Source organism: Sparus aurata, chromosome 10, assembly GCF_900880675.1.
Source record: "Sparus aurata chromosome 10, fSpaAur1.1, whole genome shotgun sequence".
NCBI classification, from domain to species: domain Eukaryota; kingdom Metazoa; phylum Chordata; class Actinopteri; order Spariformes; family Sparidae; genus Sparus; species Sparus aurata.
The window spans coordinates 28607619-28634936 of NC_044196.1; the positions used below are offsets into that span (position 1 = coordinate 28607619).

Sequence of the window (27318 nt, forward strand, 5' to 3'; positions counted from 1 at the left end):
CAATGCTACCACCATGAAAAATGTGTGAATCCAGCCCAGCAAGCCCGGACGCTGAGGGAGAGAGAGGACAGTGTCGCAAAGAGGCTCACACCACAAGGCAGGAGGGCTCAATGATTAGCCCACCTAAGACTATAGGATGAGCTCCGTAGCCGTAGATGATGTGGGAAGGCTGAATTTTCAATCAGAGCTGCAATCCTTTCACCATATATCCTGGCCTAAAGCTTATGTCCTATGCCCTGGTTTTCCACAGCAGCCAGGAAGTCATCAACATCATGGATGGAGGACAAAATGTAACTTGGTCAACGTGCCAACAAGGCTGCAAGCCTGGCTAAAGTTGCTGTCCACTCCTGGACTTCCAGCAATTGTACAGTGATCTTTTGTATTCAACACAGTTGTGTGAGATTAAATGTTGTAAATGTGTTGTGATGATGAAATGAGTGTTTGATAAAGGTAAGCGGGCACTCATTTGTGAAGGTCATGTCAGAAAGCTGAGTGCCGTAAAAAGCACAAGAAAGGTATTAAACCAGTGTGGTTTACAAGAAACCAGTAAGTTCATAGGGGCTCTGGTGGAATGTTGGCCTCAGGGCCGCCACACTAACCAAGGGAAATCCACAGGTAACATGTAACTAAGGCTATCAAATCACACAAGTGTGTCGTATAAGTCCAGCTGCTAAGATTGAATAGAGCTCTTACCTTTCTTTATCTAATTGGATCAATGGGCGGGAAATAAATAAATAAATAAATAAATAAATAAATGAATGAATGAATGAATGAATGAATGAATAAAAAATACCAGAAGAAAAAAAAAATGTTTCACAAAAACAAAAGGTGGTGTAAGTGTTTCATGTCAATGATCTGATAATTACCGATCAAGTGTTCGTTGAACCGACCTAAGAAGGATTACCTTCGCAAGGTACGTCTAGATAATATTCTAATACATAGAGGTTAAAGAATTTGTCTATGTAATCTTATGCTTTTCTTTAAATTTTCTTAAAATCCTATGCTATATCCACATGAGCACCTTATTATGCATGCTTAAAACACAAATCTAGAAGTGTTGAGTGACGTCATTCACCAAGAGTTCGATTCACGTGTGTTACAGTAACAAGAGTGCCTTTAAAAGGTTAATAACAATGTGTGGTTTATTGCTGTACTCATAATCTGTTTGCACCCACAGAATAGGTCAGATGGTGGGCCACATAACAGGGAAGTTACCTCTCCGGAACAGTTAAGGAGAGGAAGTTCCCCCCGTCATGTTGACAGGTCAGAATAGAGATCTGTCAATGAATATCACCGAGTCATCTGTTTGAGGGCAGGTTCAGAAGATGGCTCAGGGAGAGCTCTCAACTATCCTCTTGATAGTTGAAGCACTTCCCTATGGGTTGATACTCATTATCAGTCTTGTAGGATGGGGTTGCATTTTTATAGTTTGAAACTATATATGTTATGTTTTATTCACAATATACTCATACTATTGTTTGTGTTACGATGGTAAGATCTGATGATATGATTGTACTCCCTGATGTTAAAGTTTGAAGTGTTGGTCCTTTTTTGAAGGACCAAAGGGGGGACTGTAGTGGCAAATATAAACTGGGTCATGATCATGCATATACATTTATTTGAGAAATACAACTTACAGTTGTGTGCTAACAGTGAGCCGGATGTAAGACTAAGGTCAGATACTCCCTTTATAAAAACAGGGCTGGAGTGAGGAAGCAACAGGTGACGCCGCAGCCCACCCAAGGCCAAGATAGAGGCCTGGGTAAGACACTTTGCAGCCATTAGGGAAAATATTAAATAATATTAAGATGATAGTCTCGCGTGATCATGACGAGGGGGGTGGTCCAAGAAGGGGCGTTGGTGACACTGACCCCAGGTATAAAAGGGGGTGATCCGGGGAGATTTCTCAGTTGCCCCGGGGTACCTCATGGATTTATAACTTTTCTTGGAATAAACACCTTTTTGAACTGAAGACCTGCTGCCTTGTCTTTGATTTGGACTTAGGCTCTAGAGTAAATTTGGGACTTAGTCCCTGGAGCGATTTTGAGACTTAGGTTCTGAGCAGTTTCACCTCTGGTCTGGACTTAGGTTCTGAGCGGATTTCTCCTCTGATTGGAACTTAGACTCAGATCTGTTTCTCTTTAATTTGGATTTTAACCTATGAGCAGATTTACAAGGTCTGATAGTGGAATAATTTGACGGATAAGGATGGTAGTCTCCCACTACAGTTCCCTCGACGCAGAACTTCGAATGCTCAATGACGGCGTAGGGTTGACGATGTAGCTACGCCGTCGCCGCGACGCAGAAGCATAAACCAGGCTTAACTCCCAGAACAGCTGGTCTCAGACTGGCCGCTGCACCGTGCAACCGCGAGTAGCACTCTCCTCCAGGGAGAGGGGGGGGGAGGGGGGGTCAGTGTCAACGTTTACCCCCTGGCGTCTAGCCGGAGGGCGGAGGAACGGCAGTCATGTCTATGTTTATGTCAGACATAAATGTACCATGCAGTCCCAGAAACAATAACACTTTCTCAGCTTAACTATTGTTGCACTATTTTATAACTAAACACATCGAGTACCCTTGTTCACATTTCAATTCGAACTAGAATTTCCTAGAGGAAAGATTTAGAATTTAAGATGACTTTTTTAATGAAAAAATTATCAACAGGTACTCTAATGAATTATTTGTTTATAACTACTTATTACTGAATCGTTATTGAAGCATTTGAGTCAATATTGAATCGAAACGATATTGAATCGAATTGCGAACTAAAGAATTGAAATCGAATCGTGAGGTTCTTAACAATACCCAGCCCTAGTTAGGGTTAACTGAGTGAATGACACACTGTTTACATTCCTAAAGATTCCTTCATGTTTATGACAGGTGTCATGGTTATGACAGCATCATGACATTGTCATGTCAATTGTAATCACACAGCATTAGATAAATTGTTGAATTTCTTTCTTTCTTTATTGGTTTCATCGAAAAAGTCCATCTTTTATTTCATTCGTCTTTTGAAAATCCATTAATTATTTTAATTTTTAATAATGAGTTTGACTTGTTACAGCTGGCTTGCTTATTCCTTTTCCTAAGTTGTGCCTAACCCATCAATGAAAGCTGTCATGGGTCTTTAATAAAACAGCTAATGTAAGGGTTTACTCAGCCAGTACAGACCTGCTCATGACATTGCTGGTACATATCACTGAGGTATTACATACCATCTTTGACAGTCAAGGATCATGTATTATGTCATGTATGTCATGTATTACATGCTGGCAGTCACTCATTCTTTAGTGACCATCAATCAATGTCTCTGCAAACCCACATCGCCCTGAGAAGGTCTTTGTGTTGTTACACTACTCAAGTGCAGGGTCTTAATATTACTTGAATTTCACTTTTAGAGTTAATCTCTGTAGGGTTGTATTTTATGTCATGTTATATAATCCTCTTGTCCCTGCGTGTCGGAATTTAGTTTGAAAAATAATTCTTCATTTTTTAATGCACTTGTGATTTTCTTTAACTTACTTGTGTGTGCAGATGTTACAGCTGGTTCGCTTTTTCTTCCATTCCTCAGTTTTGCAGAAACCTGAAGAGAGTAACGGAATCCTGGCCTCAGGCCACTGAGAGTCAGATTGTTTGTGTCCGTTGTCATCTCTTGCACAATTTCTTCGTCACTGCAACAAGTCACAACATAACTCTCAACTTCACCAGGAGGGAGGTCCCATCGCAGAGAGAGTGACTCACTGCTGATCTGATAGACTGCAATCTGCACAGGAGGGCTGGGCTCTGTGGGAACAAAATAATTAGTAACAACTGGAATTCCAAGTTCTTTCTATGTTTGCCTGCACTTCAAAGGGCAGTTTGACAGGTTTACCTGTGCAGACAGACAGCGAGGTTGCTTTGCTTCGATTTCCATTGTCTGCAATCCTTGTGATGCTGAAAGTATACTCAGTCCCAGGAATCAGTCCCTCAACCTCCACAGTGCTGGAGTCGTCTTTAATCAAACTGTCTCTCTGTGTGTCACAGCAGTAGTCTAATTCCAGTTTATACTTAATAGAGTCATCAGTGAGTGGTATACCAAAGGAAACAGTCTCCTGACCAACACTGAGAACTGTTATTTCTGGTGGAGGAACATCTGTCAAAAGACAAGATATATCTCATTATATCTCCACATTATAACATGTATTAATTAGCATTAAATTGGATCAGTCATTTGCAGTCACACTTACAGTCAGACTGCAGAGAGGTGTCCGTTTCTTCCTCACAGTATAACTCAGGGAAGGAATTGGGTGCATCATAGAAGTCCTTGATAATTGAGAAAAATATGCAGTTTTAAGTGTAATAAATCAGTGCATAATTCCAATCAACACCTGATAGGAAAACATATGTTTTGGTCGCGATTTCATTATTTAGGGATTTTAATTTAAGTTTAAGAGTTGTGAAAACTAGCACTTTACCTCCTCCTCTGAGCTTTCCACTGTGGGCCCACTCTCAGCCATCCCACACTTATCCAGATTATTCAAACTGCTTCTCACTGAAACTAACAGAAACAGAAAAAGAACCCTGTAACACCTTCTGTCCCAACAACCACCATAAAATCGATTTTACACAACAGTTACACAATAAAGGGTACTTTAAAACCTGCTGGACCACAATATAGACCAAAGCGATTAAAAAACAAAATAAATACTCCAATCACCCCACTATGGCAGCTCTTAGGGACATATAGAACATATTAGGTCATGATTCTGTTTAAGGCTACAGCCTATATTTGAACACTATTTCATTTTTTTTCAAGGAGAGAAAATTCACTGCTGAAAGAAATAGCTTACCTTTGAAGGAAAGAGTCATCCATGATTAAAATAGCTGCTGTTCTTTTATTCAGGAGTTTGTATTCACCAGTACTTGCAACATGTGTTGCATATGTGCAACATTCTGTTTGTCCTGAAGAGAAGGTTCTCTGTTTTCCTGGCAATGCAAAAGCCTACTGCAGGCGTCTCCTTTTATTCTGCCTCTCAACTCACTGTAGGTTATGTTTCCCAGGAACAGGTCACCTGGTTTCCAGTAAAACAAAACTTATTGTCTGGGATCCTCCCTTTGCTGAAGGGAGATTAAGAGTGTGTAAATGTCTCCTGCTCAAAAGGTTTCTATTTCATTTCATGCTTTCCATGTGAACTTTATTGTAAAACCAACAAACAATTTAACAAACAAAACAATGTAGGTTTAATAGTTTACTTCACCTTTTCCTCTAAATCACCTCTTCGGACCAAATTGTCAGTTTTGGGAAACAGAAATAGATATAAATAGTGATTTTTATTGACTGGCAGCGAGTTGACCATTTTAACATTGCAGTGTTGGACAGCCAGAACTGTGGTCTCAAATTCATGTTTCTTTAGCAATGCTGGCAAGTTGGATATAAGTATGGCACTGTCAGTCTGTTGGTCCACCACTTAAGTCCAGATTAAAATATGTCAACAACTGTTGGATAGATTTGAAGCTAACTGAGGACCGAGTAAGGAATGAATCAGGAATTACTTTATAGTTAATTAATTGTTAATAAGTCATTCCTGAATAAATGATTTACTGGAGAACAGACAAGGAGATAATATATTTATGAATCATAAGGTAATGTTTAGTTCATACACTTTCTTCATGACTTGTTCTCAATTAACTATTAACCAGCCACTGAATGGCATGAACTAACGGAAACTGTTTCATTTCTAATCACTGTATTATTACTTTCTACTAATATGACTTTTTGTGTAGCTTAAAGTAAAGTGAAACATCATACTGAGTACTTACCCTATACACACTCCATAGTAACTTAATCATTACTTAATCATTAGTTAACTTTCTGTGTACCTTAGAGTAAAGTTAAACATCAAACTGGTGCTGTTATTTCGCCTGATCCATTCATAGGGTGATGTAGAGAGGAGAGAAGCGGTTTTGCAAACCGAAAAATGTACAGGAAGTTGGCTAAAATGACGGCAAAGGCTTACAACAGCTTTGGCATACATGTTAACCAATTAACAGTCTTTGATGGTGAAGATGTTAAAGAGTGAACTGAATTATAATATAATAAATTAAATATATATATGATATTCTGTATGGGGTATCGAGACATCATGATATCTTATGATAATGCAAAATGAAATATCGATATTGCGTTTACAATACACATATGATAATATCATAGAAGAACAGTTAGTAGGAAGGGAGATGCCTCTGAAATATTGCATTGAGTTTGAATTAGTATAATTTACCTAATGAAACACCGACTGTGCAGTTCTGCATGTTGAGATATCCCTCACATACAGTATCCCATCATCTATCACCTCATTTAACATTTGAAACGTTTTAATAGAATAGAATAGAATAGTCTTTATTGTCATTGTACAGGAGAGTACAATGAAATTGAGGATAACATGTTTATGTAATACAAGGTAACGTTTCTGATATTACAGACTGACTTGTCAAATCCTGAATAGTTTACAAGGTGTCATTGTGCAGGTAAAATGAAGTTGAGGCCTAATGTCTCCCTTTTAAGGCATCTTTTACCATTTCAACATTATTTTAAGCATAAATTGACTGAAGCATACATTTCTGGTTAAACTGAAAACACCGGTGTTGGGAAGATCACAGTGATCCACGTTGTCGTTGCTGCATTGACTTGAATAATTTTCCATGTTTTATAATTCTCTGCTGGCACAAGTTGGTTGTAGAACAATATAGAAAGTTAAACAATTGACATTAGAGATTATTGTTCTTCTGAACAATAGGTTATATGTATGTTGAATCTGGCAAATGACGATGGTGAAACAAAGTAAACTTTATTTTAGTGCTATACCATTTTTTTTTTTGTACTTTGTCTTAGCATCATGAAGCAGACATTCATCTCCACTGCAGATGGCCTAAATGCTGTAGTTAGCATTTGCTAATTTCTAATGAATATTACATTTTCTAATTAGAACACTAAAGCTAATGTCTGTGGTGTCATTGTTCTTTGTTCTGAGGTTGGAGGAGGATCAACTACTCCGTGGCTTTGTGACCTTTTCTTAAGCTTTAGCACACTTTTATTTTGAAATATATCTTGATCCAACTATGAATCTACTGCTTGATCTGTGTGACTTCGGGGTATTCATGGGCTGAGGCACATCTAAGAGATTAAGAGCACTGAGAAAAGCCAACCATTAATAGCTAACTAATGTTAAGATGGTGGAGGGAACTGGCCAGCGATTCATTGTCAGGATTTGTGTGATTTTTGTTATGTGATGTAGCAATGAAGAGTGTCATGTTCGATATTCTGGAGATGGACTAAATGTTCAGTAAATCTGAAATGTCCTGCACGCTTTCAGACTCACACACTTAGACTCATCAGTGTTATAAAGTGACTCACTGCACTGTTGAGGCTAAATTTCCATGTATTCTTATTTCAACATGAACCAAACCTGCAGTCAAGCAAAACAAGATGACTCCATATCACTGAGGTTATTTAGAGATCCTGTGTCAGGTCAGTGGTGAATGGAAGTACATGGTTAACATCCCACAGTGGCAAACTTACATGAAGACAGTGACACACTCAACATAAACCTTCAGCTTGGTCTCCATTGCAAAGATGCACCTGTTGTCTTGTTTTTACATTCTTTGTTGAATTCAGAAACCCAAGACTTGAGATGAAGAAAAATGTTAAATAATGGATTTTAAAAAAAGATGATTATTAAAAAAAGTATAGTAAAACTATATAAATACATGAGGTGATGATATTTCTGTTTACTTTAGAAGTTATTATACACTGTATGCTGTGATTCTAATTTGGGAAACATTAAAGACATTCATAGCCAGTCTGGCAATTTTTTCTGTTTATTGAATCAGTTAACAGGAGTGAGTAACACATACATGTTAACTATCACATATAGAATGAGTGACATTTTAATTATCATTAAAAATGGTAAATATTCAGCATCAGATACTTCAAAGAAACAAAAACTCAAAATTCTGATTTTAGAAAAATAGCACATAGTCAATTAGAGAACAAACTGTCATGTGTAACCTAAATGTTGATATTTAGCCTGAATGATAGACACAATGAAATATTTTGCATCAGATACTTATCTAAAACCGATTCTCCATTTTGACTTAATAGTCACATATAATTCTGTCCTGTTACAGTGATACAAAATGCAGACAGAGTGATGTATATTATTATAGATTTGTCACAGAAACAAAAAACATATTTTTAATCAGGAAAAAACTACTTTCCACTTTGCCATGTAGAGAGTTATAAAAAAAGAATTACAAAAAAAATACAGAAAGAATAAGTATTTGGCATCATATATAGTTCACTAAAACTAACTGTTAAAGAACACAAATATAAACAATATAAGTAAAACAACCTTTTTATGTTACTTCTTGCCTTGATTAACTTGCATTGATCTTTTCAGTGCCAATACAATAACATTCATCTGTCACACAAAGATCATTAATTCAAACACAGATTAAATCAAACCGGAAACATTTAGTATGTTCCTCACATGTATATGGACTCAAAGTATCACAAACACTTAAAATATTGATGAGGTGATGAATCTGATTATTTTGACAAAACATGTTTATTGCAATCTGTGCTAAAGATGAGCAGTATCTCATCTGATCTCCATATTGTAACTGTACTAGTGTCAAAATGTCTACATGTACTGATAATATCATTAGCCTTTTCATCTTGTGTCGGACTCTCTTCTGTTTCATATAAAATAATAGCAATCTAAATATCTATGAAAGGAAGATGTACGTCTGTGCGCGTGTAATGAATGTTGGGAACTTCACTTGATGTTGAATGTCTTTTTCAGACTCTCCTCTGCCTTCTTGTGTGTGATAATTTTCCAAGTTAGTGGAATATCAGCAGGCTTTGCATTATATGCTTTTGCAAACTTGTCATTGAACCTTGCCAGCACATATTTCCAGTAGTCTGATGCCTCAAGGCTTGCATCTGGGGAAATTTTCCAGTCTGGGTAAATTTCTGTGTAACGCTTATAAGGGTGCCATTCACCATTTGTGGCAGCGCATTGAAAACAAATGTCGCTGATCACCGAAGAAGAGCAAATGTCAATGACAAGGTTTTCTGTTCCATCCCATCTGTATCTACCCAGACCCTTTGGTCGATGTAGTGAAGTATGGTGCTCTTTATGTTCTCTTCCTCCTGCTTCACAAGGCGCTGCGCAGAATGGACACTGTTTACCACAGCCAATCATTTGTGACAGAAGCTCCCTCTGAGGATTGACATGAAGAGATTTTAGTTTCATTTGGACACTTGTTTCTTTAAACTTCTTTCTGAGCGCTCGTTCCATGTCCTTCACACACTCAGTGAGCCATTTAGCAAACTGTTCCTGGTCAGCATTGTTCAGGATCATGAAAGCACCAAGAGCATCCTGTGAAATGACCAGTTTATCACTAAGTTTCTGACAGACATTTTGAACAAATGTCTTCAGGTTGCCACTCTTTTCTACTTTAGCTTTGTTGATAGCAATATTGATGCTGTTGATTCTTGATTGGAGATGTTGATCTTCAAACTCAAACATTGTAGACCCTTTTGAGAAATGTTTCAAGATGCAATCAAGAACCCATTTGTTGGCATACTCCTCATATGAGCAAATGTAGCTCTGATACTTTCCAAAGTCCTGCTTTGAGAGCAAATCCAGTAAAATTGAATACTGGAAGAACATCCGTGTGCTGAACTCAAACTTTGTCTTCATTTCACCAATGATATCAGGACCCAAGGAGCGGTTGACAAAGTCTTCCACTGCAGGCCTCAAGCAGCGTTCTGTGAATTCTTCTGCTTTCTTCTGGCACTGGTCTCGTTCATGGAACACATCTTTAAAACCAGCACGAAACTTTTCTTTGTTTTGTTTCAGACATCTGGAGGGATCATTCTCACGCAGGAAACCTTCATGCATTATCTTAAACTGTCTGGCTGCAAATCCACAGATGTGCTGTTTGAGAGGAACTTCAAACTCGATCTCTATCTTCTCATTCTGATTGTTTTGCAGCTTCTCATCAATCTTGTGTAGGATCTCCTGGATGTAAGTGTCGTGGTAGTTGTTTTTTCTTTTCACTTTGTCATTCACAAACTCAGTGCAGTCCGCGATGATGCGGTCAGCTATCTTTTGTAAAGCCATTACTTGATCTTTAACATTGAAGATTTTGCTGACTTGGTGTTTAAACTGCTTGATAAATCCTTCCACAGTATATTTGAAAGGCTCCTGTCCACAATCTTGCAGCCTTTTTTGACTCAACAGGTCACATGCAAGACTCCCCTTTGGTGACAGATTTGTTCTCAGGTAGAGGGACACATTTGTAATGACATCTGTGGGCTTTGGCTTAGAAAAAGATACCTCATTCACTGCTTTATTCCACATTTCATCAAATTCTTTGTCCAGCTCCTTGTCTGTCATCTTGACCTTTTGTTTCCGACATTTTTGAATCAGTGCACATACTCTCTCCTCTATCTGTTTTGTGTGATTCTCCTTGATTCTATCAATTTCTGTCATTCCCTGTCTGATGTCAGCTGCTGCTGTGAGCTGATTGAACACGGAGTTCTCAATTTCTCGCCGAAGGCTCTTTGCACTGTTTGCAAAGTCTTCTCTGTATCCTTCAACCAGATAGACAATGGCCGTCTGTTTGTTTAAAGTACTTGACAAGATTTTCAAGAAGCTTTTTCTCCCATGTAGACAACACAACACAAGCTTCACTTTTCAAACTAGTGAGAAAATCTGACATGTGAGATGTCTCAGATTTTCCAGCAACTGTGCCAAAGTTTGATATTCTTGTGTCAGCTTCTGTAACCCACTTGTACATTTCTTTTTTGAATTCCCATTCCCATTTGTTGAATTCTGTGCACAGCCTCATATATGCATCAGCCACCAGGCTGTTTCTGAAGCTGAAGATGAAGTTTTCATGCTTCACTGCATCCCACAAGCTTTCTGTCCACTCTGTAAACTCCAAGATATTATAAGCAGACGTCTCACAACTTCCTAACATTTGGATAATGTTTTTCGTGAGCTCATAAACAGCCTCACTGTACCCTGCATTGACTGGTGCCATTGGTGGGTTTCCATTCCAGAGACCAGGAACGTACCAGTTCCCAGTGTCTGGACTGTACTCCATCACATCAGTGAAGCTCTTGTTCTCCTCTTTCTTTTCCATTTTGGCTGCTGCCTGCGTCATTTCATTTAACTGCTGCAAGAGCAATTTCCTGTCTCGTAAGTTCTTGTCATGGGCTGAAACATCTGACACATTCTGGTGAACAAACTGACATTTTGGCTTTTTGCCCACCTCTTTCATCCTGAGAAAAGCATGCACCACTATCTGTAGGATGTCTTTCATTTCTGTTGAGTTCTCCATTGCAATATTGATAATGGTGATATCACTCAGTCCCACAACAAGTGTTGCAAGCTCGTTGTCGTGCTCATAGCTGTTGTCCAGTTGTGCGAGTTCTGGTGACTTTAAGCCCTCAGTGTCAATGATCACCATGTAGTCACATTTGAGAATGTATTTAACATCGTCATTGACTCTTATGAGCAACATGAAGGCACCTCGAGTGCATCGACCACTGCTGACTGCAAACTGCACTCCAAACATGGTGTTGAGGAGAGTGGACTTCCCTGTGCTCTGAACGCCAAGAACTGTGACTACCCGTATCTTGTTCTTAGGAGACACCAGGTCATTGAGCTGAGAGAGAACATCACTCACCCATCTGAGAGGTATGTTGGATGCATCTCCATCTACAAGCTCAAGGGGAAATCCATCAAGCAACAATCCTGCACACAGCTTAGGCAGATGCTGTAACTGTTGACGAGATGGGTCAGTTTCTGGAAGGGAAAGTGAAGCTTCATAGATCTGACCCATTTCACGGAAGAAGTGTTCAGTCCCCAGTGAGCTGTTGGAAAGCTGTCTGTCAATCTCTTTGATTTCCTCTTTGTTCTCAGCATTCTGGTTTTTCTTTTTGTACTGCTCCCTGAGGTCAGACAGTTTTTCTCGAGATAAGTTATCAAGATTCATTCGCAGCCATTTCAGGAAATAGGATCTCTCTGTCCCTGGGCTTGATATTGCTTGGATGAAACATATGATTGCATTTGACACGTCATGTGAATTCTGCTTTTTCCGAAGTTTTTCTTTCTGTACCTGAAGATCACTTTTGTACTTTTCTATGTTTTCAGACCCAACTTTTCGAAGCCGAAATTCTTCCTTTTCTAAGGCTGTCAGTTCCTTCCATATTTGGCCTTGCAGGGGTAGCTGAGCTCCTTTGTATTTCATAATATCTTGAATTTTTTCAGTGATGGTGTCTGCATTTCTCTTGCCAGCCTGGCATTCCAGGCAGTCTTCATCAACCCAGATTCCCAGTTCATGGGCAATGTCAGCCATCTGCTCAATTCCCATTTTCATCTTTGAGTTCTCAACCACATTGCTGACTGTTTTCCGCAAATTTTTAACAAAATCTGCATCATTCATGTGCTTAGTCTTCAAAAGGATATTCCTTGCAGTCAAGCCCATCTTTGTTGCTACCTTTTTTAGAACATCCTTACTGAAGTGATTGCTTTGAGTGTTTCCCACCAAGAAGATCTCTGCCTTGTGTTGCTGGTTCATAAGCAGCTGACAGTCAGAGTCCAAGTTGTCAAAGAACACAAAAACTGCTGCAGATGTCTGACACAAAAAAGAAAATTGTGTTTCAAATGAGGCAATGTCCCCACGAAGGTTAGTTACAGCTACTGGCTCACTGAAAATGTCCATGTTTTTGTTCCCACATGGAAGGTACCAAGAAATCTCAGCCAATCCATTGGATATTCTCCTTGGACTGTCACCACACTCCATATCATGGTGAACAAAAGTGTCATGGTACTGCTGAGAATTGCTCAGAAGCTTATTGAGGATCTCTGACTTGGACAAGGAGCACTCACCCAGTCTCACAAAAGTTATCATTGGAAGTTCAGAGACAACAATTCTGTCTTCAATAAAGCCCTTGGATTCCGAAAGTGAATGAGGTCTGTGCTTTTTAACAATGTCTCTCATGGCCCAAAGCATGAGTGTGCACTGCTTTGTGTCACAATTGGGAAGCAGCAGAGGCACAGAAAACTGACACATGGACATTTTGAGAGCCATTTCCTGCTGTACAAAACCATCAGAGCACAGAAAGAGAGCTGTGATTATGTCAAGGGGGTTTATCATATCATCTGAATCTTCGCTGTCAAACAGATCATCAAAATCTGACTCTGTATTTTTTGATGCACCATCACAGGCTGAATCAGGAGTACATTTCACATTCCTAGCTGTCACGTTTACCATCATCAGTTTCTTCAGAAAATGCCATGGAAGATCTGAGTTACACTTGGCAGGTTCATCAGTGATGGTCTTCTCATCAATCTGAAGTATAGTGCTCAGCGACAGCTTCTCTTTGTAGAGCCGCTCCAACCCCAGATCCTCCAAAAAGCTCTCCATTTGTGTCTCTGTGGATATGAAGATGTTTGTTATTTCAAACCAGTCACAGGTGTATTAATATAACATGCACAATTATTTATCCTGTCTTTGAATTCAAGCTGAGGTTAGCTACAAACCTCCAGAGACTTTCACTGCTACAAGATTAGGTTTAATATACTGTTTGTTGTACACATGCCCACACGATTAAATTACTACCAAGATAAAATATAGAATGGTTGAAATTTAATTGATGACTTGTTTGCATAGTTTCTTTTTCTACAACATATATTAACAGTTGCTGGGTTTTATTTGTAAGATATAAAGACCTCCTAAGAACTAGCTCCATTTTAAAAAGTGGTCAAGAAGTCCAGGCAGTGCATGTAAAAGCACTGAACATGTTAGACTGACATGTTATTCATTTACTCTCGTTTGATCAGTTTAATAAATCTGCCAATCTAATTATTTTTGACTTACTTATTTTCCTGTCATGAAAACAAAACCAATTTTACAATAATAAAAACATGCAAAAATATATAACAATGTGTAAAAAGCACAGTACAGGTAAACTAACCCAGCAACAATTAAGTTTATTTTTTGTTCTGTTCTCAACTTGTGAACAGAATTAACATTAACTAGAACTGCAAGCAGTTATGAACGGGGGCCAAGCCCCCCTGCGCGACTCGGACCCCGCGCACCGCAGAGCCCATGGAAGTTGGCCCCAAAGGATGAAGGGCTCGGGGCAAAAGTGAGGACACAGGCCAACGTCTGAGTGGTGGTATTCGCTGTAATGGAAAGTACACTGGAAGTGCAAAAGGCTGAATGTGTGCCGATTTGGATTTGTTGTACTAAATCATGGCCACTTTCTTGTTCAAAATGTGGAAGTTAAAGGCAAAAACGCATTTACATCCGTTATAGTGCCACCTATAGGCCAATTTGCACCAAATTTGGCACAGAGCCTCTGGATGACACATTTAGTTTGACCGAAAATGAAACAATTTGTGTTTTTTTGCTAGCAAACAAGATTGTTTGGTTATAAGTAGATTTTTTGGAGTGCCAAAAATATTTTGATAACTTTTCATCAGACACATCTGGAGATTCTATGTGCAAAGTTTCAGGCGGATGGCGTTTAAATTGTAGGAGGAGTTCGATAAAGTAGGTTTTGCATATATCGCAATTTAGCGAGTGAAATGTGCAGCAGAAGTGGGCATGTCTTATGTCAGAAAACCCAGCTCTATTCAGGGAACATATGGATATAAGGTTTGCAAATGTATTGTTATTTAAAATGTAGAAGTTACAGGCAAAAACGTGATTGCATCCATTATAGCGCCACCTAGGGGAGTACATGTGCAATTTTTGTGAACTGTGATGAACTGTGTCCTATTCTATATTTACCATATACATTTCAAAGCTCTCAGCATAATAGTTTGGCTGAAATTAATGTTTGTTGTTTATCTTGTAATAAGCCACGCCCACATTGACCAGTCATGACCACCTTCAAGATGTGGCCTCAGGATTGGCCCTACATCATACCGACCAAATTTCGTAAAAATCAGTGTAGCCATTCAAGTGATATAAACTTCCCATATTTTTAGCATCCCCTAGTGGGCAAAATTTGCCAAATTCAGCTCCTCCCTTCCCAGTCTCATGGCAACCAAGGATCTCATTTGGTGTTAATAGCATTTAGTTTGACCGAGATATCAAACAGTTTACATTTTCATAGCTAGCTACAGAAATTTGTTTGTTAAAAATTTGCGCATTTTTTGACCAAGCAAAATTCTTTTGATAACTTAAGATCAGGTCCAGTCGAAGAGTGTACGTGCCAAGTTTCACGCAGATAGGACAAAATCCCAAGGAGGAGTTAAAAAAAAAGTAGGTTTTCCAGTTTTTGCGATTCTGCGAAAAACCTTGTTGGCGGAAGTGGGCGTGGCCAATTGCAAAGTGATTCAGCTGCATTCAGGGAATCTGGGGATACAAGGTTTTTGAATGTGCGACATACGGTGTGTGAGTTATAGGCAAAAAACACGTTGGCCCAGGTTATAGCGCCACCTGCAGGTGGATATATGTAGTTTTTTGTGTCTGAGATACGTGCAGGTGTCTGGACCAACCTCCAAATTGCACTGCCCTCCCTTGCACGGTTTAGCCTGCAGCATCACTTTTAGCGGGAGAAAAATAAAAATCTTTACAATTACAATAGGGTTCCTAGCACCGCTGGTCATAGGAAATGCGTCTGCTTGCATACGCGGTCCCTCGGCCCCTGGGGCTTGGCTCCCTAATGATCTGCCAGCGTTTGTCATTTTAACTAGTGGAAAAGGAGAGGCTTCTACCAGAATGTTTATTACACTGCTCCTTGCTCACAACTTTTAGCATCTTAGAGCTCATCAAATACATTTTATTGTTCTTTAACATTAGGTTTATATTTGCAACTATTAATGTAATTTTTCTATTACACAATTATTCTTTTCTAACCCACGCAAAGTCTGTGCATTTACACTCTTGGAAGAACTTTGTGACTAACTTAAAATGACATATGAACTACAATCACTCTCGTCAAAGTATTAAGGTCGGTTATTTGGGTATTTGTATCTAATGTTCTGCATTACCATGCATTTACTTTACTTGGAAAGCTGCCATTGGTTAGCTAACTCGCTGAAGAACTATAAAAGATGTAAGCGATTATGCCCGAGGAGGTGTCCTTTCTCAGGAATTTATGGCAGAACGTGGAGAAGAACCGAATTCCTTATTATGGACACATTGAAGGGCATTGTCCCGCTAATACCATGGTCATTTGCCAAAAAAACCCAAACATTTAAACCATGTTTTTCACTCAAATTATTAAGTTTTGCATCTAGCAACACCTGATGAATAGCTGAAAAAATCATTATGCAATAGAGAAAATGTTCACTACTCTACACTACTGTTGTTGCTATCTAAGGTTGTACCTTAGATAGCAACAACACTTAGAAACACAAGATGAGTTATTCAGCTCAGCTCATTGAAAAGCTAACGTTATGCTAGCAAGTATCAAAGTCATTAACACTGCATACGGTAGACAAACAGTTGATTTAACTAACAAACCATGTCACTGTCCCTAAATCAGTAAAAATGTTCAGGAACAAATAACTGGCTGGCTGCACCAGTAAGCTTAGAGGGACAGTGTATCAGGGCTGACATAGGGAGTAAACACACAAAAAGTAGATTTTAACCAGCTTGTATGTTTTATCTATCACTTATTACAGACATTTTAGTCAGTGGACACTTAATAATTTACCACAGCCCTGAGTGTAGACTACTTCTTGCTGCTTCTGTGTTACAAATGCCACCCTGTGGTGTTCTAATGTCATGGTGTCTGCAGCCAGCTGATGCCAATGCCACTCTCTGGAGATACAGGATATAGCACGTTAATTTAGAACGATGACCAAGGTCAGTTTCACTGCAGTGATTCACACAGTAATTTATTTGTGGTGGTCCACCACTATACCAACATTGGCCACCACATATTGATTTACTATTTTTGGAGCTGCCTATGAACGGCGCACCCGTAAGTGAATAGCATGATGTTATATACTCCGAAAAAGTGGATGGTGGTGTGGTTTATAGTCCGCTGGTAAAACCAACGAAGAAGAGAGGGCTATCTGATGCAGTTGACCTGACAGTAACTTCCTCTACAAAGTAGGCTGCTAGCCTCATCGTCGAGATCAAGCACCCACAAAGAGCGCGAGGCCTTAAAGCCAGTTTTTGTCGTTTAATTACATCGCCATGTGATGCACTGGGGAGTTTTTCCCAAAATCTAACATTGTGATAGATGCGTCTGTAAAACGGTAATAAAAGCCTTACACCCTCCCACCAAATGACTCGTTTCACTGTAAGAATTTGGGCAATTCGGTCCAATAAATTTTGGAGAGTCTAGAAGAGCCGCCCGATTACATTTTATCCCCATCTAAGTTTGCTAAATTTGGTTAGCTGACTCGGTTGGCGGAAGCTCAAGTGTGCATGCTCTATAACACCCCAGCCTGACAGTCACCGCCACAATTAAATTCTGATTCTGTGGGAAACACTGCACTGAAACTGCCTATATCATAAGTCAATTTACACTCTCCAGCCAATCAGAATCGAGTATTCACTCAGACCATGGCATAAGGTGTGTTTATCTTTCCCTTTGAGAAACTTTCCTCTCTTCTGTATCTGGTTGTTTCCACAATGTGCAGTTTAATTCTTCTTCAATCATTAAGTGTTCTGTATCATTTTATGAAGTCCAGAGTGTTTACATTTAAATTAGGACAGCTGCAGCAAAGAAATGCTGCTGGTCTCTCTCTCTCCAGAGGAGTTGACTTTTGATCATTTCTGTCACAGTCGTAGCTGCAGATCCTCATTCAACAGAGAGGCTGAGTGCCTTAAGAATGATAAAGGAAAGCCATTGAATCTACAACAGATTGTGGGGACTCATTTCATGTATTGTTAGTCATTGTTGTTAAATTGTCTGAGTTTAAGCCTCTTTTGTGGTAATTTCCTAGTTATGCACTTCGGCTGTTAATTGCTGTCTACAAATGGAATGTATTTAATATTTATCCATTCATGGATTTTATGTAGAAATTTGGACATAAGGGTGATTCAATGTCAATCCACAGTTGTTGGATTTATAGCTTAAAATTTCTTTAATTTAACAGAAGCACGATTTTTACCTTCTTCTTTAACTCTGTTTTTTTAAATATCTGATGCAGTTATGTTCACTCAGACTACATTTTAACTGACCTTTTCTTCAAATATTTTTACAAAATTATTTACATTACTTGAGTATGTTTTTTCTTTAAAATGACAATAATTCACAGTATAGAGAAATGCTCTTTCCACTACGGCTCACTACTTAGTTTCTTATGACTATGTTTTTCTCTGACTTACTTGCATGTGCAGAATTGCGTGTCCTCATGCTGTCTGTGTCCATGGTCTCTTGCAGAACTTCTCCCACTGCTTTTGGTCACACAGTTGCTCTAGTCGTGTCCAAATGCAGAGACACTTGTATTGCCTCACGCTGACATGATAACACTGTTGTCATCAAAAGAGGGCAAGGCACTGTTGAGATAATAAACAAAAATGATTTTGATAATAATGTTTACGTTAAACTACTCAAAGAATACATTTCATTTGGTAAATTTCTGCTGAACAGTAGATTGCATAAAGCTGACCTTAATCAGTTGTTGTCTGTTGACAGTCACCCTTGCTGTCATGGAACATGGTGTCGATGGAGTGTCACAGTGAAGCTCGACACATGAATCTCACAATCACTGAATATCACTGACTCCCTTGATAAATGATAAAAAAAATCTAAATGTAATATATACACATCATCTCATTGTCTCATCTGTTATAAAACAGAAGTACCATTTTAATTCACGTATATGTCGGAGCTTCACAAACAAGTTCTTTACCTCAGCTGTGGGTACAGTGTCAGTCATCCGTCTGTTGCTCCAGATTATTCAAACTGTTTCTCACTGAAAGTAACAAGATACAATATTTCTATAAATACAACACAAACTTTAAAATACCATGCAGCCGGGCGCGCAGGTGGTCGAGTGCTTAGAGCGCATACCACATATGCAGCCGACCCCGGTTCGGTTCCGGCCGGGGGTCCTTTGCTGCATGTCACATCCCCCTCTCTCTCCCATATTTCCTTTCTGTCTACTGCTTAATAAAGGTGTCTATGCCAGAAAAAATCATTTAAAAAATACCATGCAGCCTACTTTACTGCATTGTCTTAATCACACCCAGTCATCATATACAAGTCTGAGTTTGAAAATGTTTCACCTTGGTGATTAGATATGTGTCTCCCCTCATGAAAAGACCCCCTCCCCTCTTCATCACTTGACTTATTCTTGCAAATACAGACCCACATCCTACAAAAAAGATTTGGTTAACCATACATGGGCATAAATCAGCAACACTAAATTGCAAAAAGACTTTTGTCCTGTGCAGACGTTATTGTTTATGGTTTCATGGGAAGATTTAGCATTCCAGGTCCTCCATCAACCTGCAGCACTGTTGGAAATGCCCCCACTGTCAAGCAATGTTGTCAATGCATAATACAAAATTTTCCCCTTCGAGACTAGGGAACATTTTTTAACTCTAACAAAGGCATGACGGGTTAAACAGGCAAAAAAAAATGCTAAAGGTCCAGATTTCATTTTCTGATTTAGCTGTGTATGCTCTCAACACCTGTACTTTGCATGCATTTTTAAGTGGGCCACAGTACCAGACTGAACATCACTGGTTTAAACCAGAGTAACCACTTTGCAGCTGTATGCTGCGTTGCACAAGTCAAGTTGCAAGTGTTGAAGAAAATCATTCAAGTCCTGTTGAGCAGTTTGCTGTGGTGATGTGTTTATTCAAAGAATACCGGTAAACTGGTGAACCGACAGGCACAGAGCGGGTCTGAGCCGGTGAGTCGACCCAGAGCAAATGAAACTACAGCATTTTATACAGTAAGAACAAAGGAGACAAAGAGGCATGTTCAATCAATGGGAATACAAAAGAAAGGAAGGGGAGGGGGGGGCGCACTGTGGGGAGTGTGATTAGCTCATCACAGCTGATCACATTAGTTAGATCGCATTTAACATAGTGATCAAATTGGCCCTGGATGTCTTTTGATTAAGGGATAGGAGACGGACAGGAATCACCATTTAAGGTCTGGAGGTCAAAGGGCCCCGTCACTCCAAATGTGTATTTTCTTCCTCAATCCACCCTTTTTTTTTTTTTTTTTTTTTTTTTTTAAATACACGCAAGGTCACAGTCAATTTGTATTTCAAACGGAGAATTGAGATTTTCTTCCTCTATTGGTGGAGCAGGTTGGGTCACAGTGGAGCACATGATTTTAGTAGTGGTTTGGGTGATAAGGGATTTGCACATAGATTTGAGACAAGTGATCAGGGGAGTGATAACAGTCAAGGCTCCAAATGCAAACAAAACAAATTCAAAACTTAAATAACCAAAAGACCCTAGCATTTCTTTAAACCAGTCCAACAAACAAGGGGTAACAAGGCTATGAAATGTCTTGGCAAAGTTATGCAAGTGGTTCGTTATTTCTTGTAAGGTGGCATTGTGGTCAGGTATGAACGTACAGCATCCAGTTCCAATTACAGCACAAGTTCCTCCTTGGGAGGCCAATAAGTAGTCCAGTGCCGCTCGAATTTGTAACGTCATCATTCTTCCTGTGGTCATTTCTTGTGAGAGCATGGACATGTCTTTTGCAGTGGAGTTTGCAAAATCTTCCACTGCATGGGAAAGGTCTCTTATTTGGTCCAAGGATGCCATGAATCCATAACTTGGAATGAGAGCACCAAAAATCTTGTCCATGGGGTTTGTGTGTGTGAATATAAGTCTCTCTTTACCATGTGAAGTTCCGGTAGCCCGGTATGGACTCTGATAGCTGGTATCACATGACCCAGACCACATACTCCAGACCATCCTTTTGGTAAGTATTCGTAAGCCTTTGTGCTGCAAATCCAGTACACACCATTCTCTGCTCTGTGGATGTGCTGGTGGGTGTTCCACAGCTTCTTCTGGGCCTCCGGTGCCAGCGTTGCTCCTCTGCTCCTCTGGAAGCCAGCGTACATCTTCTTCTGGGTCTCTGGCGTTGTCCGTTGCGGGGGGGGGGGGAATCCTTCCCAGGGCCCAACACTTTATGGCTCCATAGGCCATAAGGAAGATGGTCCACTGGATGTAGAGGGACCCTGCGGATTTCTTATGCATGGACGGGGTGTCTTCTTACAGTGTGATGCTTGGATCCAAGAGGAACGACCCTCACGCTTGACAGCTATGTTGGTGGTAAGCAGGACGTGTTGTGTTTTCGACCAGCGGGGTGTTTTTCCTCTGGAACTTTCTGATGCAGACCCAATCTCCTGGTTGTAGCACTGCTGGCTGCTAGGAGGTGACTGGACAGTTTTTACTTGTCTGTGGAGTAGCTGAATAGCAGAGGTTAAGGCAGAGCACATTGTTCGCATAGAGTCATCCATGGCATGGAGGTTCATCTTCTTCATCCTTGTTGCTTGGCAAGCATTTCGCTAAAGAAACAAAATAAGCCTTCTTACAGGCCCAGGCTTCAGCCCGGTTGGACAACGTGTCTATACATACAACAATATTGTCAGAATCAGCCTTCTTGTAGGCCCAGGCTTCGGGCTGGTTGGAGAACGTCTCTATACATAAAAGAATATTATCATATCCATTGCATTTCTAAGTACAAGAAAGCTGGTGCCACAACGCGGCCGTCGTTGTGGACCCACACATTATTTACATTTTTACAAACATGGGAAAGCCACAATGTATGCTCCTTCACATCACAGGATCACGTCATTATGAGAAGCAAGATTGTGGGTAGGGAGGGACAGAGCTTTACAAGGACAGGAATGTCAAGTTTTGCGGCTACTTTTGGCTGCATGATCAGCTAGAGCACAGCCTCTTGAACCAGCGTTCTTGGATTTGGTGTAAGCTTCCCAATTAACAACAGCAAATAGATGAAGGAAATCATGTAAACATCCAAAAGCACGTTTGGAGTCTGTGTAAATGGCGACAATTTTACCTTTTGCAAGATGACATGGTCTCTTCAGTGGAACAACTCAGCTACGTGGGCGGAACTTGAGGGTGGCAGGGCGGTGCTATCAATTATTGAAAAATTATCACAAATTGCATACCCTGCGCATGGCACTCCATTTTCTCTATAAGGAAAAATTATCAGTGTAGAAAACTAGATCAGAGTTGGAAAAAAGTTTCTGAAAGGTCCGGAAGAGGTTTAAAAGAAAATTTGAAGTGGTGCAGCAAGTGAGGCATAGTCACTTATCCATTGTCTACAATGTCATTCCTAGAGATGTCTTCATCTGTGACATATTTTTGGGTTTTGGCATTTCCACTATAGCTTTTATCCTGGACGGAGGAAGGACTCTTGTAGAACCGGATCATGTGTCTCCAAAGTATTTCTGACACAACTGATTACCTTCTTTAGTGAGGCTTTGGTGGCCCTTTGCTGCTAAAGCTTTGAGAAAGACAACTGTGTCAGCCTCACATGCGGCAGTAGAGGGAGAGGTCAAATGCAAACAGATACTGGCTATCTTTATGTAGAGGAACAGAGAAAAATGCACTGCAAAGGTTGAGATCGTATAATGAGTCGAATTGGCTGATATTGAAGATAATACAGTTGTAGGATTTGGAACTAAAGAAAACAGGGGAGTACCACTTCATTAATAGCTCGCAGATCTTGTACAAATCTATATTTTTATCTTTTCTTTTTTTTTTTTTTTTTTTACAGGAAGTATAGGAGTGTTACATGGACTGTTCGATGACACCATTATCCCTTGGTTTAACAGTGATAGAATTATGGGACGAATGCCTTCACTCTTTTCTTGAGAGAGGGGATACTGCGAGATCCTTGACAGGGGGCATTCTGTTTTATCAAAATGTGTGCTGGCTCAGCGGTTTTAATCAAACCAATGTCATTAGAGGAAGAGGCCCATACCGAGGGGGGCACACTAGACACAACTCTATCATGGACTTTCCCTTCACCTATTGGTTGATTTTGATCTATCAGAGCATCTAACACAGTTGTTTTGTGTTCATTAGTCTCTAAAAAAGATGCCATCAGGTTTGCAACAGATGGTGCCATTTAGGTCACGTAACAAATCTCGTCCTAACAGATTCATGGTTGTGGTATCTGATAGAAGAAAGGAGTGGAAGGTAGTGAAACTGGACATGCTTTTAGTGAAAGGATCTATAGATACTGGAGTAGTCTTTGATACAGGTAGGCAAATAGGAATACTTCCAACCCCCACAGCTCTAACTGTTTTCTTTAGAAACTTTAAAACGAGAAGATGTAGTTGGTTTTACTTGAGAAAAACAGATCTCCTGTATCTATCAAGAATTTTGTTAATTCACATTTATTATTTAATAAGGTTATTCTTTAGTTTTTGCTAATTTAATTAGTGGAGCTTGAGTTACCGTTTCTCCTGTTTCACTGTTGTCACTGTCCTGACAGCATTACTGGTTATACTGTTGCGTTGGTGGGTCTTCTGTTTGGTTAGTTGATGGAAATGCCATGGCAGAGTACGTGGAGTTACTATGTTTGGACAGTTTCTTACCCAATGACGTGGCTCACAGCATAAGAAACACTTCTCATGGTTAGAGAAAGGTGGCCTGTGGCTTTGCTCATGGTGCGAGGGCCAGCATCTTTTGCACCCTCTCTCTTTTTGGAAGCTTCCTTTGCCACTGCGTTCTCCTCTGGTTGTTCCGCCTGTGTAGTGAGACACTTGAGAAACCATTAGCATTTCATGCATTCTTCATATTCTTTGTTCTGTGTTATCCCAATCCCAATCGTGTGGTGCTATTTCTACCAATTCAGTCAATGGTTTTCTTGACCATCCAACTGTCAATTGTACCTTTGTCCTAATCTTTGGTTAAAGACTGCTCACGAACAAATGTTGCATGTAATTATTTGAAAAACTGACAATTTGACTTGGTGACAGACCACAATAGTCCTTTGCAGCTGTCATCATTTTCACATACAGCTCCCAAGGACTGTCATCTTTTCCTTGTCTAATCTTTGTAAGAGGAGTAAAGTCAATTTGTTGCGTAACCTCTTGTTTAACTGCTAAAGCTATGACACTGTAACATGTCTTAGCTTCCTCTGGTGTCATTCTGGTGAACTCTGTGGGATTGTGGGGGATTTCACAAGCATTGAGCACTTTGTCTTTCAAATCAGATGGCAAAGTCAGTTTTAACAATTGCATCATAGCGGGCATATGAGGACTGTAGATCATGCACACCAAATTCCATTCTTCTAACCATTTTAGTTTATTTGTCATTACATCTTTGGGAAAACGTCTGACTATTGCTTTTAGCTCCCTTCGACTCCAAGGTTTGTAGACGACATCTTTTTCCATTGTAAGATGTCAAGCTAATTTTGTTGGGTTTGTTTTCTTTGGTTTTCAAATGTTTCCTTGTTGGAACCCTCCCTTGTTATTCTACTTCATTAGTTATCTCAGGTCTTGGGTATTCAGCGACCCAGTCATCACCAGTTTTCTGAACACTGGATTCTTTTATCTCTCTTACAGGATAAGGGCTTTCTATTTTGATCGAATTTTTTGTTTTAGTGTTTCTACAGGACATTTGATTGTCCGGCTTGATCTTAATCTGCGCTGTGTTTTTTTTTTTTTCTTCTTCTTCTTCTTCTTGAGCTATTAGCTATTTTATTTTGATCTGTTAGAGAAACTATTTTAGATTCTGCACAGGCACAATTTCTCTCAATTTCTACATTAAATTTTGTATAAATCTTATAATCTAACTTGACTCAATTTACATCCATGTTGCCACAAATGACAAACAAACAACAAACAAAAACTAGCGTTTAAGCAAAACAAAAACAAAACCACAGGAATTTAAACACCGATCTTTTCTATCAGACCAACAGAATCACAGAAATTCGACACTGGTCTTTTCTATGAGACCAATAGAAGCACAGGAATTTTCGACACTGATCTTTTCTGTTAGAACAGAATCACAGGGGTTTTCGACACTGATTTTCCATCAGAAACACAGAATCACAGGGGTTTTCGACACTGATTTCCTATCAGAGCAAATAGAATCACAGGAATTCAGACCTGATTGTTTGCAACATAACAGACAAAACAAAACAAAGTTCAGACCTGGTCTTTTCTATCTAAAATGACAGAATCACAGGATCTTTCAAACCAACAAAATCACAGGACCTTCCTACATAGGCCTATGTTCTCAGCGGGGAAACACTCACCTCGTTCCCAAAATCAGGCCTATTTCTCAGCGGGGAAACACTCACCTCGTTCCCCAAATCAGCGCTCTTTATCACCATGTGGATGTTAAGTAAGATGCTAACCCCTAGATGTTTGGCCTTTATGAGAGCGAATCTTCATAAGACTAGGAAAACATACGCAATTCCACAACTAATCAAAAGCTATGAAAACAAGCATTCCTATACATCTAAAAACTAGCTTCCCAATAACATCGGTTTCGAAACCATACAACACCAAAAAGAATTTCCACAAAACACACAGCAAACTTACTTTAATGTCGGATGGCGTCACCCTTCTTTAGGACTCCCTCCTCGACAGACCTCCAACAATGCACAGTCACTGTAATTCGGTTTTCAAAAGGACCTTTTACCTCTGCAATTTGGTTCTCAGGTCACTGGCATGTCCTTGGTCTGGAAATAGGAGTATCTGTAGAAGGTTTGTTGCCATCCGGGTCACGGCACCAAATTGTTGAAGAAAATCATTCAAGTCCTGTTGAGCAGTTTGTTGTGGTGATGTGTTTATTCAAAGAATACCGGTAAACTGGTGAACCGACAGGCACAGAGCGGGTCTGAGCCAGTGAGTCGACCCAGAGCAAATGAAACTACAGCATTTTATACAGTAAGAACAAAGGAGACAAAGAGGCATGTTCAATCAATGGGAATACAAAAGAAAGGAAGGGGAGGGGGGGGGCGCACTGTGGGGAGTGTGATTAGCTCATCACAGCTGATCACATTAGTTTGATCGCATTTAACATAGTGATCAAATTGGCCCTGGATGTCTTTTGATTAAGGGATAGGAGACGGACAGGAATCACCATTTAAGGTCTGGAGGTCAAAGGGCCCCGTCACTCCAAATGTGTATTTTCTTCCTCACAAGTAACATCCGTGTCTTACAAGACTGACAAGTAGTGTGTAAAAACAAGTGTGATGGAGGTGACCACTATATTGACAGTGAGAAACATGTATTGAGAAATCTGGTCTGACTAAGTGGCCAGTATTGATGAATGTTATTGTTATTCTGTTTTTGGAGTCTGAGATAAACAGGGATTCAGAAATACTGATAACATCATACTTAATAAGCACACACGCACATAACCGCATAAAGATGCCGGGACTTTCCAAAACCGTGAAGAACAGGAAACCCACACACCAAACCGACACTTGTGATTTCAGCAAAAAAGAACAGCACACAAACATACATGCACGAGTTACCACACACAAGCACACAAGCACACAAGCACAGAAGCTTTGGAACGATTACTGGAAGTTACATGATTTTTAGTAAACATACGGAACAATGTGGCAAAGATCATCTTGACATTTTGGTGATGGTCCAGACAGAACGCAAAGTTTAGGCTGTTACAGCTGACACAATTCAAATATGGAATAGATGTTTGTGCAAAGAAAAAAACAATTCTAAATGCAGATGCTTTTTGCAGATATTAACCCCATAGCACAGAATAATGTAGGGTTGAATAATGGCCAGAAACGTCTTTCTGCAGAACAATATGTTGTCAGAGCAGTTGAACATTGTCTTTTTGGATATAACTGCATGAGTTACGGCCAAAAATGTGGTTTATGAGGTCGCAATGACCTTTGTCCCCCAAAACCTAAACAGTTCATCTCTGATTCAAGTGGACATTTTTGCCAAATTTCCAAAAGTCCCTCTGAACTTTCCTGAAATGTAACAATAATTGTTCTTAAGAGAGGGACAGACAATTATGACAATGCTTTGTTTCCTATCAATAAAAATAATGTCATGTGTTTTACAGTCTGGGCCTGGTAGTATGGCATTGTGTATATTATTCATAGTCTGAAGCAGGGGTCGTAACATCCCTCAAATGTCACGTCTTTAATATTTAAATAGTCATACAAAAACAATCTGCAGTGAAAAAAACATGAAAATCATACAAATAAATCCATTAAATTGTGGTAGAGTTTGCTGAGTTTTTTTTTATACAATTTTCAAATTTGCCTATCTAGGAATTCATGGGATATAGTTATTGTTTGAAAGAAAAATGATAAAAAGTGTGAAGAGGGTCAAACTCTGACAC

General features: G+C 39.6%; 2 protein-coding genes across 2 annotated transcripts in view; both read right to left on the reverse strand.

The window, feature by feature from the left end:
- The window catches only part of LOC115590634 (interferon-induced very large GTPase 1-like), a 25546-nt gene extending 20588 nt beyond the window's left edge, over positions 1 to 4958 (reverse strand). The window contains exons 1-5 of the mRNA XM_030432079.1: positions 4830 to 4958; positions 4455 to 4537; positions 4227 to 4302; positions 3872 to 4132; positions 3523 to 3783 (exon numbers count right to left, since the gene is read on the reverse strand). Of these exons, the coding sequence (XP_030287939.1) occupies positions 3523 to 3783; positions 3872 to 4132; positions 4227 to 4302; positions 4455 to 4537; positions 4830 to 4848 (700 nt within the window). The 5' untranslated portion in view covers positions 4849 to 4958. The remainder of the gene's footprint in view (positions 1 to 3522; positions 3784 to 3871; positions 4133 to 4226; positions 4303 to 4454; positions 4538 to 4829) is intronic.
- A 2883-nt stretch (positions 4959 to 7841) lies between these two features.
- On the reverse strand, positions 7842 to 25749 carry LOC115590635 (up-regulator of cell proliferation-like). The gene is given in 6 exon segments (XM_030432080.1): positions 7842 to 10658; positions 10660 to 13493; positions 18361 to 18531; positions 18645 to 18761; positions 18888 to 18950; positions 25536 to 25749. Coding segments are annotated over 3 exon segments (4719 nt in total). The 5' UTR covers positions 18404 to 18531; positions 18645 to 18761; positions 18888 to 18950; positions 25536 to 25749; the 3' UTR covers positions 7842 to 8816.
- Positions 25750 to 27318: the final 1569 nt, after the last annotated feature.